Below are 13,307 nucleotides of genomic sequence, written 5' to 3'. Positions count from 1 at the left end.
CATAGGTGGATCTGAGTCAGATATTGAGTGTGTGGCCATAATTGCAATTTAGGGATGGTAAAGGGCCAGAGTTTAAGATCTAAATGGGCAGCTAGTATGAAAGCAGCAGTTGACCCACAAATAGTAGAAAGGGGCCATTAAAAGCATGGAATTTAGTGGCTGAGCAAAGAAGTATGTGAGATCTAACAGTGCAGCTTGTAGTGCAGCAAGCGGGGATCCACCTCTTTTATAGAGGGATATGCCCAATGTGAATATCAGACTTGGGGTGGAAGGGTTTGAGATACAACAAGGCTGCTGGTAATGCAGCGGAAGTAATCCATGCCACTTAGGGAAAGGCTAGGTCACAAGTGGAATTAAGGAATGGTGCAAATTGGAGGGGCAGGATTTGGGATCTCGAGGCGTAGCTGGTAATGGAACAAAAGATGACCTGCATATGGTAGAGAGTAGCAGGGCCGTAGAGGGTGGAAGAGATTTAGAGGTAATTGTGCAGTTGGTAGTATAGGGAGTGAGTGGCACATTTGAGCTCATTAGCAGATACTAATACAATAAAGAGACCCCTTTTCACAATTTGAATGGTACGGAGTGAGCCAGCCTGCTTGGGGTCTCTAAATGGAGCATCTCACAAAGTTGAACAAGGAGCACTTGCCACAGTGGAGGGCTTGTTTGAGCTATTGATGGAGACTAGGGAAAAAGCGGTCACAGTAGTCTTGCGTGGATTAGTGTATTTATGACTGATTTGTCTAAGTAGAAGGCGAGATGTGGGTAAATTGGTACAGATACAACAGTGCGTTGAGTTGTATTTTCAGAATATACATGTGGAAGCCGTAGCTCTCCCTCAGTAACATAGAATACATATACAGACACATCTGTCCTAGTGTAAAATGTACAAAATGCCTGCCAGACTTTTTCACAAAGGACATTTATGAAACAAAAACAAGTAGATTACTTTACTGGCACGATACAGACCGTTGATTTGATTGTGAGGAATTCTGTAATCAACTCTGAATAAAGTTGTGAGCCTTGACATTTAAACGACAGGTAAGTGATACACTGTAGAGGCAACTGAAGCGCTTTTAGACTTCATGGCAGAAATTATCACATAATTGTTATCCAGATGTGTGTTTTTCATGTATTTTAAATTGTATAAATATATACGTTTTGCAAGGATTAATTGTACATATGTAGTTTTTCAAATATGTAAAAAAAACTTTGTGTAAAATTACAATGAATATTAAGTAGTTCTTATATTAGTAGTACATGCAGGAGTTGGAATTGGGTTTGGACAAAACTATGGCTTAGCACTTTGCACTCTTGGTAGTGATATGTAAGTCCTTATGTGACAGGCATAGTCCATATGACCACCTCCCCGCTTACAGAGATTGTACACAGTGTACAGATTTTCTGGTTATTGGTTCAAGACAGGCGGGGCTTAGGCAGTAGCGCTGCATTCCTAGATTCCACAGGTGGTAGAGGTAGCCCTATCTGTAACAGGTGATGGCCTTCAACAACAGAATTAGCAGTTACTCACATGCCACAGACACACTGGTCCATAGTCAATTCTGTACAGGTTGTTTACTGTGCGATAGATATGCTGCTCGACTTTCTCTATGAGGACCCCAGAGTGGCTTTAATGCTATTTCTCTTCGTTTCCTAGATGCATTATCTGTGCTTTACATGCCTGGTGGCTTCCTCTCACTGGCTGAAGGCTCCTTCCAGCCCCACTTTGACGAGTTGCTTCTCCTTCTTCAGCCTCTCTCCATCTTAACCTTTCACCTGGATCTACTCTTCGAGCACCACCACCTCCAGGTGAACCTTAGGATCCTTCAGCAGACTGCAGCAACCACGCCTTGCCAGTCTCATGGGTCTGTCCCCCAAGCAGGCCTGAAACAGGCCAGCGGACTAATTAATCTAGAAGAGGCAAGCGTCCAAGGGGCTGAAAGCAGCCAGAAAAAAGACAACAAAGACCTGTTTGGAAACCCACCAGTGAAGGAAGTGCCTAGGGCAGCAGTCGAGCTAGACCGAGAGCCACTGAGACCAGCGTCAAATCCAACACTCATACACAAGCAATGTCCCAATGTGGAAAATGGTGGACCACTGCAGCATACATTAAAGCAGGTTCTGCAGTGGGGGGGCAAGCTGACGCAGACGTTGGTGGGAAGCGAGGACTGTCCTGGTAGCTACATGAAGTCCCCCAAAAGAGAGACTTGTACTAAAGCTTCTACCGAAAAGAGTGAGACAGATAAGGACATCAAAGCCACGACATGGTGGGGTCAACTGAGCCAAGCATCACAGGTCTACAGTACTCCCAACCGGGAGGGCTTCCATTTTACCAAGTGGGCCAAGTTACGGATGTCAGTGACAGATAACTGCCAAACCATGCCAACAAACCAGCTAGGTAAGAAATCTGAAGGAGTACCAAATGTGGCAAAGAGGTCAGGAGAGCCTCTCAGCACCCATAACAATGATCAAAGTAATCGCCATGAGAGGGAGTCAGATGATCTTGAGGAGCTTCCAAAAAGCACTGCAGATAATTCAAGAGTTCATGAAAGGAATGGCTCTCACAAGCCAGCAGGTGGAAATGGATGTTTGAGACCAGCTTGTTCTTCATTGGATTTACCAACAAAAGGTAAAGACGGTCTAGAACATCAAAGGGGTAAGGAACTGCAGGATGAAGGGAATCGGGAACTCAGGCCGAACGAGTCACCCAACCAAGAGACATCAGTGACCCAGGAATCCTCTTTCCCTGGGAGCCCAGGGTCTCAAGAATCATCAGACTATGACACACCAGTGACCCAGGAATTATCCAACCAAATTGTGGAAGGGTCCTCAAAACAAAACGATGATTGGAATGGTGTTCCTAGTCTGCAGGGAATGCTTGAAAGAAAGAACATTAAGCCGATAACCGAGAAGTCTGATGCTAATGGTAATCATGGGACACTTGTCGTAGTCCGACCAGGACTGACCTCTCAACCCACAGGTGCGGACTCACCCAGCAGCGCTAAAGGTGTCTGGCTAGGGCATTTGTTTGGAGCACCATGTTCATCAAGCAGACTCTCTCCGGCTGACAAGGAAACAAACGGAGCAAAATCAAGGTAAGTTCAGAGGTGTGTGTATGTTTTATTACAAGTGAGAAATGTGCAGTCTGTTTTATAGATTCCAGGCACTTTCCGGTGGCTTTAATGATATTTTGGGAGAACTAGTTCACAGCTGATGGTGGATTATAAGTATCATGGCTCTGATTCTGCCATCATATAGTAATAGTATTACACTCCTGAGCATGTGCCTGGGAGGCATGAAGCATGTCTACACTCTAAAAATGCACAAAAAAGGTATGGGAGCCCCTCTGCTAAGAATGAATATGGCCAAATAACCTGTTCTATGGGAAGGTGCCCACTCGAGAGGGTCTACAACCACGTTTTAGCTCACTGCACCTTTAACAGAGGAGAAATATCCATTTGCATATCAGTGTTTGACCCTCCCACAAGGGCAGTCCAGCACCGAAATGCTAGGCAATTCTCCTCTGAACAAGAGTATAAACAGCAACCCCAGGCACGTGTTTTGGCCTAGTCAGGCCTTATCAGTGAGGTAAGGCTGTGTCTCTCTAAGCACAGTGAGCAAGAGGGTCCACGTCTGGATTACCCTGGGTAACTTAGGGTGAAACCCAAAGTTCTTAAAAATGCACAAAAAGGTCTAGGAGCCCCTCTACCGAGAACAAACACGGCCAAATAACCTGTTCTATGGAAGGTGCCCACTCAGGAGGGTCTACAACCACGTTGTAGCTCACTGTACCTTTCACAGAGGAGAAATATCCTTTCGCATATCAGTCTTTGTCCCACCCACTAAGGCAGTCCCGCACCAAAAGGCTAGGCAATTCTTCAGCCTTGTAGGCCCTCATCAGTGAGGTGAAGCTGTGCCTCTCAAAGCACAGTGAGCAAGTAGTCCATGTCGTTTTTAGGAACCTTGGGTTGTAGACCCTCCCGAGTGGGCACCTTCCTATGGAACAGGTTATTTGGCCGTGTTCCTTCTCAGTAGTGGGGCTCCCACACATTTTTTGTGCATGTCTACTCTCTATATTTCTCACTTGGACTAAAATTCTCTTTATCTAAAAATGTTCAAAGGATGTGTGTACTTTTCGGCTTATTTGAAGCTTACAAAAGGATTATTTTGCCCAGTGGATCATTGAGAGGTCATAACAAAGCACAATCTATTTTTCTATCGATTCTGTTCAGAGATAATTTGCCTGCAGAAATCTGAAATTAACATTGGTGTCAGATAGGACATGTCAATTTATTTTTAAGCTTATCCTACCTGTTCTCTAGACTTTCCTACCATTTAAGACTATTGCTCAACCACCCTGTTAGCAATCCTCTTAGCCCTAGTCACCAACACAAAGCAAGAGCTTTTGTAACTGGCTTGAAATCATCGAAATCAAACACACTCTATGTATTTATAAAATGTACATGAATTCTAGCAAAGGCCCAATTATCTACAACTTGAAAAGTGCACAATTTTTTAAATGCTCTCTATTAACAGGACATCCTACCAGCAGTGTAATGCAATCAGATCAGAATGAGTCCATGTAATCAGATTATAATGTAGCTAGCCAGACATGTACTCCTAGCTTTGAGCATGCACACACACTGCTGACCCTCTTCACATGGGTTCAAGCAGCAGAACACACCAAAGCTAGTACCTTGTTCTCCAGACCTAGCGGGAGAACTCTTAACAGTTGGTGTCAGCCTCAGTGGCCCAAATTACAACTAAGAGGCAACCACCTGCCAACCCGTGGAATTGTATAGGCCAGAGACTAAAGCCCTTATTATAAGTTTGCCGGTATACCGGTAAACTCACCTACTATTTCTACCGTCTTATATCTCGGTATTACCGGGATATTACAAGCAGCAGAAACACCAGCAAATCCACATTCCATGGAATCCCATTGAACTCCATGGAGGGGATTGCTGGTATTTCCTGCACCAGTAGGCTGTCCCTTCCTCTAAGGTTACTCACTTCGCAGGTGAGCTGGTTGCAGGCGTCAGCAGTTCCAGCAGCACCAGCGACTCCAGCAGTGTCCACCGTAGTGCCCCAGGGTTCCGTGTTGTATTTCCCGCTTCTTGGGCTCACCAGCTACCCCATTGCCCTCCTGGTGGGTGTTCCCATGTGAGGCAAAGGCACAGCAGTCGGAAGTCTGTAAGGTCCTTAGACAGCGAGGCATGATGTGGCACAATCCGATGCGGATGCAGTGAGCACTGGTCCTAACCAAGGATACTGATGTGTAAGATCCTCCTCTTCCAGGGCCGGGGGGTCAGATCACCCTACCATTACTCCCGCTTGTACTGTGTCCGCTGATTGTCTCCTTACACGAGGATCTTGTTTGATACTGTGGCCCTGGGTGAGAGGGGGGCTGTGAGTGGCCCTTTGTCTGGGAGCCTGGTTTGCACAAATTTTGCCCCCGGTTTCGGGGTAAATCAGTTGCAAGACTGGCTAAAGTGGGTTTAGAGGGATTACAGGACTACACATAAAGACCTGGTACTATGGATTCTACAGAGCCTATTCTTCGTCTAGTTGTGTCCGCTCAACTAGAACAATGGCCTCTCCTTATGGCTATTTGCCAAAGAGTTCCTTTTATGTACCAGTCCCTTCGACCTTGGCTTATTGGTGGATTCTCTGACTGACTGGGTGCGGGATTTACGTCCGCCTAGAGTGACCATTGCCTTGCAGACAGACGTGCATCATAGCCCAATCGCCTTGCTCAGCTACCTAAGTCGGACAACGCCTCCCAAGTCAACATGAAAAGGGAGACGATAGATCAAGCCTCACAAACGGCATCCTCCAGTGAGGGGCTCATGGTGGCCATGGGTCCAATATCTACTAAAGAGAGGGCCAAGACCACCAATGCAGATATCAATGGCTCAATACAGGATTGTTTTATGTGTTGAGTCTGCAAATTCTCTGTAAGCGGCCAAGAAGTGGCCGTCGTCTCTCAGTTGGTCACACACAAATGCAACATTTTTCCTTCTAATGTCCTTCTTGGCATCCGTCTTTGAACCCCCCAAACTAGAGACTCACTGACCTGTGAGGGATTACACTTTCCTTAGGCCAGAGAGGAAAGCTGGGAGTCTAGCAGACAGAATCTTTGGTAAGAAAGAGGTGAGTTTATATTCCATCTGAGCCCAGAAAGAAAGGAGACAGCAGCACTGTTGTGTCCAAACATAAAATGGTTGCACATAATTGGAACAGTCAAGCCCTCCCTATGACACACATCACATCTAGAGACAACTGTTTTCCCTCTACAAGTGCCTCATGTCTCGTCCCTGACCGCACATTCAGTCCCAGCTGGTTTCTAACTTGCATGTTATATTGGGCAGGTAAATATCAGCATAATTATCCAACATCCACTCCTAAGCCAATTGTTGCTCAACATAATAGCATGATGCACACGTTCAGTCCAGAATCGCCTTAGAGTGACCTTAGAGTCGGTCCAGGCACGTCTTAGAGTGTACTTCACCCACAGAGACTACCTAAGGGTGGGTTGCAAAAGTGCCTGATCCACGAAAAAAAGTCAAGGTACACTGTGATTTGCTCAATGTTTTAAGGGGGCAGCCATTTTGATCCTTTGAAGGACCCTTAATGTACTTTTGGTTGAGAAATAGTATGTTTTATGAGGTAAGCACAAAAAATCTGATACAAATAACAGACGAGAGCTTGGGTTACAAAGGCAGACTGATATATCCTTTTCTGTAATGAGAGTTACTTCTAATCTATGAAAATTATCCAGAGATTCCACCTCTAGTCTGTCATATCTAGGATCGCAAAATATGTGTTTTTGATGGTGGCAGCCTTTTCTTTTGGGTTGCAAGAGGACACATGTTCTATAGTTTCCCTTGGACATTTTGTGATCGCGCTTCTTTCGCAGTTGACTCAAACAGTCAATACAATAGATCTATTACAAGGGGCAAAAGGCAGATATTTTAATTCATAATATTTTTGTATATATTATGACAAATTATTTAGATTTTACCTCCATAAATTAAACAAGTACATTTAAATATGTTATGTTGATTTGTATTGTGCACCGCTACCACCTGAATGTAGCCTCCAGGCGCTCATATAGATATACAAATGGTACAAAAATGCAGGTAATGATGACAAAAATGTATGAGACGCTTAAAGGGGGTTAAGGGGTCAATTGCTGGTGAGAGCAGAGAGATGATGAGCTTCAGGTCGTATGTGAAAAACGAGATGAACAAATAGACAGAGGAAGAGTGCAAGAAGGATGGGTACAGTGTGGCAAGTTGGTTGTCCCTTGTCTTCCTGTTGGAACATATGCATTGGTATCAGATGGCCTTTCTATAGATAACGGACCGTTTTGTGGCTTGGGTGGAAACCTGCCCTGTGCAGGTATTTCTTCCTGTCAGTGGGTTTTCAGTATACAGTTGTTTCTTGATGGCCACTCCTTCCAATCAAGATGGTTGTATCTACGAAATGTATGTTCTTCATGGTGTATTCCATGGTGAACACGATGCATTGGTGAAAGCCATTTAGTGAGTCGTGTAATTGGTTAAGTGTGCCTTCGTCTTCTATCCAAACCAAGAAGATATCATCAATATAAAGCAGGTATTTTAGTGGTTTCAGGGATTGTTGTTGTAAGAACTTTTGTTTGATGTCTGCCATGAAAAGGTTACAATACTGAGACTCCATTTGTGTGCCATGTCGGTTTGCAGTCTTATCTTATGAGATCTGTGATACCTGTGATTGGGGTGTCTTGGTGTTTGTTTTTTGCAGGAATGTTTGGCATGCAGAAAGTCCATCTTCCTGTGGAATGTTGAAGAAAAGGGCAGTGACATCCAGTGTGGCAAGGAGTGCATTCGGTGGTACATAGTCTATTTATTGAATTTTCTGAGGAAATGTGTTGTATCCTGTACAAAACGTTCTGGGTCCATCACTGGAGGTTTTAGGATAGATTCAATATACCCAGATATTGCCTCAGTTAATATATTTACTCCAGAGATAATCGGGTGGCCTGGATGTCCTGGATTGTGGAATCTATGGAGCAAATAAAAGGTCTCAGGGGTTGGATTGTTTGGTATCAGATGTTGGATGTATTCCTCTGTGCTACTTAGCATGGATTTGATGATTTGTTCCAGAGTTTTTTTAGTCCATGGTGGAGGGGCCATCAATAGGTTCCTGGTAGTAGTTTGTTTCAAGGGGTTGTCTGTATACTTCCATTTTGTATCCATGACCACAACCGCACCACCTTTGTCAGCTGGTTTTATTATGATTTCCTTGTTTGTTTGGAGTGTGCTCTTTATTATTTATTAATGTATTACATTTATATAACGCGCCTAACCCTCATCGAATTGGACGCTTGACTTAATAATACGGTTACATATGAATAGCTTAGGTGTATGTAGAGACATACAGATACATATGAGTTGCTTTGTTCAAAATTCAGGGGTTGTATATAATCTACAGACAGTAGGTGCTTACTTTTGTAAATAGTAAGACAGTGGGCCTCATTACACGGATGGCGGTATTAGCACATGGACCAAGGTGCTATTAGCACCTTGGTCCAAGCCGGTAAAATACCGGCACCGCCTTGGTGGAAGGGGGAATTACCGCCCCATTCCAAGGTTGGCGGGGCGGTAATTCCCCCTTCCACCACTGCCCTTCCCCATTCCCATTTTTGCCCCATAGGGCATAATGGGAATGGGGAAGGTGCTAATTACGGCACCGCAATTTTGCGGTGCCGTAATTAGCACCAAGGTCTCTTAGCGGGTTGGTTTTTAACGCCTGCAAAAAGCAGGCGTTAAAGCACCAACCCGCTAAGGGACCTCGTAGTAAGGCGGTAATGGTTAACGGTCACCGTTACCATTAACGGTGACCGTTAACCATTACCGCCATCCGTGTAATGAGGCCCAGTATAGTTAGTACAGATACTAAAATGACAGTCTAGGCCTAGGCGTAGTTAGAGCGTATCTAGGTTGCAGCAGGTTGTGGGAGGGAGGGAGGTAGAGTTAGTATTTAGTGCTCGTTAACAGGAGCTGAGTTGAGCTCTTCTTGCACTTTTCTCCTAGGAGGTGAGGTTCTCTATAGTCACATGTTTGTTGAGTATTTCGGATCTTACAAGTTTTCGGATACAACTGATGTAGGTTTCACATTTTTAAGCTGCGTCCACATGGATGGCAGTCTCCAGTTCAAGAACTTTTTCGGGCCATCATAATCTGGAGCAGCCTTTTGTTTATTGTTTTGCCCATGAAAGTATACTTTGAGACGTAAGTGATATTTGTAGTCTTCAATTTCCCTGCATATCTGAATTTGTTTAGTTCCTGGCTGGGGCAGAAGGTCAGTTACTACAATGCTTCCCCTGGGGTCTGTTGTTTAATGGATCTGTCCCCTCTGCTCGGATTGTATTATTAATCCTCCTTGTTGGGGGGCATCCAACCTCTCTGATGCGCGGGTCAGTCCTCCGAGATCACCCCTGTTGAATGTTGTCTTACTTCAGCCAGTTCTCCTGGGGGCTGTTGCATGCATCACTTATCTGTGCTGGGGGTTGTTTCATGGATTCAGTAACTCTCTTGGGGAACTAAAATATCATCTCTGCTGGGGGATGTTCCCACATTCCACACCTCATGTGGAGCTGTGCGCTTGCATTCACCTCCTTTGATTGTATTCACTCTATGAATCTGCCACCTCTGTTGCTCATTGTCCTATGGTGAGGGTCTATGTCCATACCTGTACAGTCGAGTTACACATTGGCGCTTCACCTGCATTGACATATCTCATTGGTTTTCCTTTACAGAAGGCCTTCCAGTTGGTTGCCTCCCAACATGAGCATCCTTGACTTTGTTAGAAAAGTGGTGCCCCCAGAGAAGCCCGCCCCACTACAGGAAGCCAGCAAAGAACCAGGGGATGCCCCGAAGCCATTAAGGTGAGTTGCATCATTGAAGGATGTAATTGCTTCTTATTTGTTAATGGCAAACACAAAGATGTTCCTATTCACTGCTGTGAAGAAACACACTGGGAGTATAGAAGTAAGACTAGTTATTGTTTCCATTTTAGGCACAAAGACAGCTTTGTGTAAAATGTATTTCCTTAGTGTTAATGCATCGACAGTTAAAGGATATAGCTCAATGATTCACCGTCAGATGACAATATGAGGAAGGAAGCACAGCCCTAAAATAGAAATTCACACATTTGACCACAGGCGGGATTGGATCGGGTCACAGAGCTTGCATACTTGGATGAGACAGAGAGGTTGCATTCCATTAATATGTGACAGCTCACACCCTAGCTAACCTCACCTCAAATGTCTTTTAGAGCCCACTATCATACATTCCATCTTGTCTCGGTTCAACTTTGGCCAATTTGTCGTCATACTACAGTGGTTTCAGTGAATCAGCTTCCCAGTGATGTGAGTGTTGTTTCCATGTGTCATCTGCATACCGGGTGTACTGCCGGTCACGCCTCCAGATGATATCACCCAGTGGCCTGATGCGCACATTAAACAAAACCGAGGCAAGCGGACATAACCCTATGGAGCTAGCTTCCCATTCATTGCCTCGAGACACTGGAACTCACTGCCCCACTCCATCAGAAGTGAACCCTCTCATCTCGCCTTCCGTAAGGCCATCAAAACCAGACTGTTTATCTGAAATTGATCTCTGTACGACTGCATTTCAAACGTAACCCTGCGGCCTCCTACAAGTGTCTGAACAATGTAACCATGCCGGCACATTGTAATTCGAGAACCACGCACGCCCATCTAACCAATGAAGGTAAACTGTAACAGCCACTCACACCTGACTATTGTATATACCCCATGTATGCGGGCCAATGTAACCGATCGCCCACCTGTGTGACGCAACTAAGACATATTCCTTTAACAGCGCATCGATGCCCCCGGGCTGTGGAGCGCTTTATAAATGCAAATAAATCAAATGAAATAAACCCAGTGGCATGCTCCTATGGAACAGAACCTACTGGTAAGACTTAGGGTCCATTCACACCAGCTAGTTCTTGTACTGCAGTTAAGAGTTAAAGAGCTTAATATCAAAACCAACAGTATTATGAGCATATATAATTGTGTGAAAGCCTGCACTTTGTAGGTTTGAATCCCGGCACAGCTGGCACAGCCTGTCACCCTTTTATGGTCAATACATGGATTCCTGTTAAAATGAGTAGAAACAACAGCTGTAATACCAGAGCTTAGAAGCAGTAGGTATTGGACATAAAGCTCAGTATAAACCCATATAATATTATCATTAACTATTTTTCCCTACACATTACTTGAACAAAAATATACCAACGTACATCAAAAACTAAAAGAACAAAAATATAACAATGTACATCAACAATGGACAATTGTGAAAACAAGCTCCCAACGAATGTTTCACTCAACTAACAGTACAAAAAAGGAATATGCATTAGAAATATCATGTAAAAATTAAGTGTTCGCCAGTGAGCTTTGGCACACACTGCGCCCCATACAGGTTGAATGAACAGCAGAAACGTCAGCAAATGTTGACTACCAACCCAGTTATCTACGTTTTTGGACTTTGGGTGTTAAAAAGAAGTATTTTTTTTTTTCTTGTGATGAACAAAACACATCTTCAACATATCTGCATATCTAGAGCTGAAATGGAATGCTCCCCTTTTGGTTCTAGGTGATGTTGGGTTTCTCGATAGTCCTTCTATACTAAAAGGCACCGAGAAAATTGCTCTACACAGGAAGAAGTCTTTGCTGACCATCATACCATTTGCCTTGGTCCAAAATCGTCCTTTCCCGGCCTCGCAGAGCTCAACAAGCAATGCCCCAGAGGCACACTTACAAGACCTGGGGAAAGTAGGGTTCCCATAGCAGGCAGGGCAGGAAGCAGGTCACATAGAGAATTCCCTTACTGGCACTGAATGGAAGGCAGGAAAATAGCAGGTTGCAACACTTGTGAACAGTCTCTGATGCTGCCAAGTGAAAAGCAACATCTTCTCTGAATCCTTGGCAGTGGAGACAAAGATACCTTCCAAGGTGTTTTATTTTTTGGGGTCACCCGATTGTCATTTCTACAGCTTGGGAATCCAAAGCAGGACATTTGGACGTAGGCCTTCACCGCCCCCTTTTGACTCCAGCGCATTTGGCGCAGGTCCCCCTTACGCATGCCCTGTTGGTTGTAGCCAAAAGGGCGTACCGAAGGGAGGCCTAACACCTCTCGGCGCTGTATCTCAAATATACCGTCATGCAAAATACTAATACGTTCAGTGTTTTGGATGTCTGTATATTCAAGGGATTCACGACTTGGTCAGCAAGTGAAGCTATACTGTCACCCTCACTTGCTGAATGGGCCAACCATTCCTTGAATATACTTGTCCTCCAAAACACTGCATGTGAGTAGTATTTTGGATGACCGTATATTCAAGGAATGTGGCCCACTCATGTGAATCTGTGCCATCACCTTTACTTGCTGAGCAGGCCCTCTTTCCGCTCGATTTATGTATTTTTTGTCTACTCCTGTAACCATTGGTGCCTGTGGATGGAGCAACATAAAGTCAGAATCTCTGTTTTACAGGAACATGAAGACACCAAGTGCCAAGCCTATTTAAAATGTTGGCCTAAGCCACTGGAAGCAAGAAAGGAACACTAGGAAACCTATGCCACGGACAAGGAAGCAGGTAGGTACCAGGCCTCTGTGGGGTTGGAAGATGATGGATGTTGAGGTTGAGGACATGGAAGCTGCAGTGATCTCTGAGCGGTTAAGTTGCTTTATGAGAGCAACTCCTACTACATAAGTCCTACTCCCAAGGCTGCATACAGTGCACCAGGAAAGATGCACTCCATACTCAGACACCCCCAAAAAGATGTGTGGGAAGACCCATAGTGTGGTCACTCACGGCAGCAAGCAAGGAGAACACACAACAAGGTCTATCTACCATATATTAATGTAAAAGGGCCATAAAAATAAGTGACAAAGTGACAAAGCAAATGGTCTTTGCAAAACAAGGCGTCCATCAAACAGGCCCAAGAAAGAACACTCCTTTTGCCCCTGAGAGGGCTGCAAACATACAATGCCAAAATGCTGCATGGAACGACTGTTCATGCCATTGAAAGTGACAAGGTCGCCAAAATCCATATTCCTATTGAAAGCTACATCGGGGCCAAAACTCAAGGTGGCATTAAAAGTCAAGAGAGCTCCAGGCAAAGACTTGGCACAACAATAACATGACGCTAAAAAGTCACTGTGCAACAAAGGCTAATGTTGTGGGAACCGTCATGGCGTTGAGAGACAGGCACATACAGAAAGTAAATATGAAGA

At 44.6% G+C, this 13,307-nt stretch overlaps 1 protein-coding gene across 2 annotated transcripts in view; it reads left to right on the top strand.

Annotated features, from left to right (window-relative positions):
* Nucleotides 1-13,307, top strand: part of RUSC1 (RUN and SH3 domain containing 1) — a 382,086-nt gene that overhangs the window by 265,265 nt on the left and 103,514 nt on the right. For both annotated transcript variants that reach the window (XM_069650039.1, XM_069650043.1), the window contains 2 exons: nucleotides 1,655-3,092; nucleotides 9,803-9,931. In XM_069650039.1, the coding sequence (XP_069506140.1) occupies nucleotides 1,655-3,092; nucleotides 9,803-9,931 (1,567 nt within the window). The remainder of the gene's footprint in view (nucleotides 1-1,654; nucleotides 3,093-9,802; nucleotides 9,932-13,307) is intronic.

The sequence above is a fragment of the Ambystoma mexicanum genome, chromosome 1p (assembly GCF_040938575.1).
Source record: "Ambystoma mexicanum isolate Mex_15411 chromosome 1p, UKY_AmexF1_1, whole genome shotgun sequence".
In the NCBI taxonomy this organism is placed as follows: Eukaryota; Metazoa; Chordata; class Amphibia; order Caudata; family Ambystomatidae; genus Ambystoma; species Ambystoma mexicanum.
Note: the sequence above shows the minus strand (reverse complement) of the source record. Positions and strands in the feature narration are given on the sequence as shown.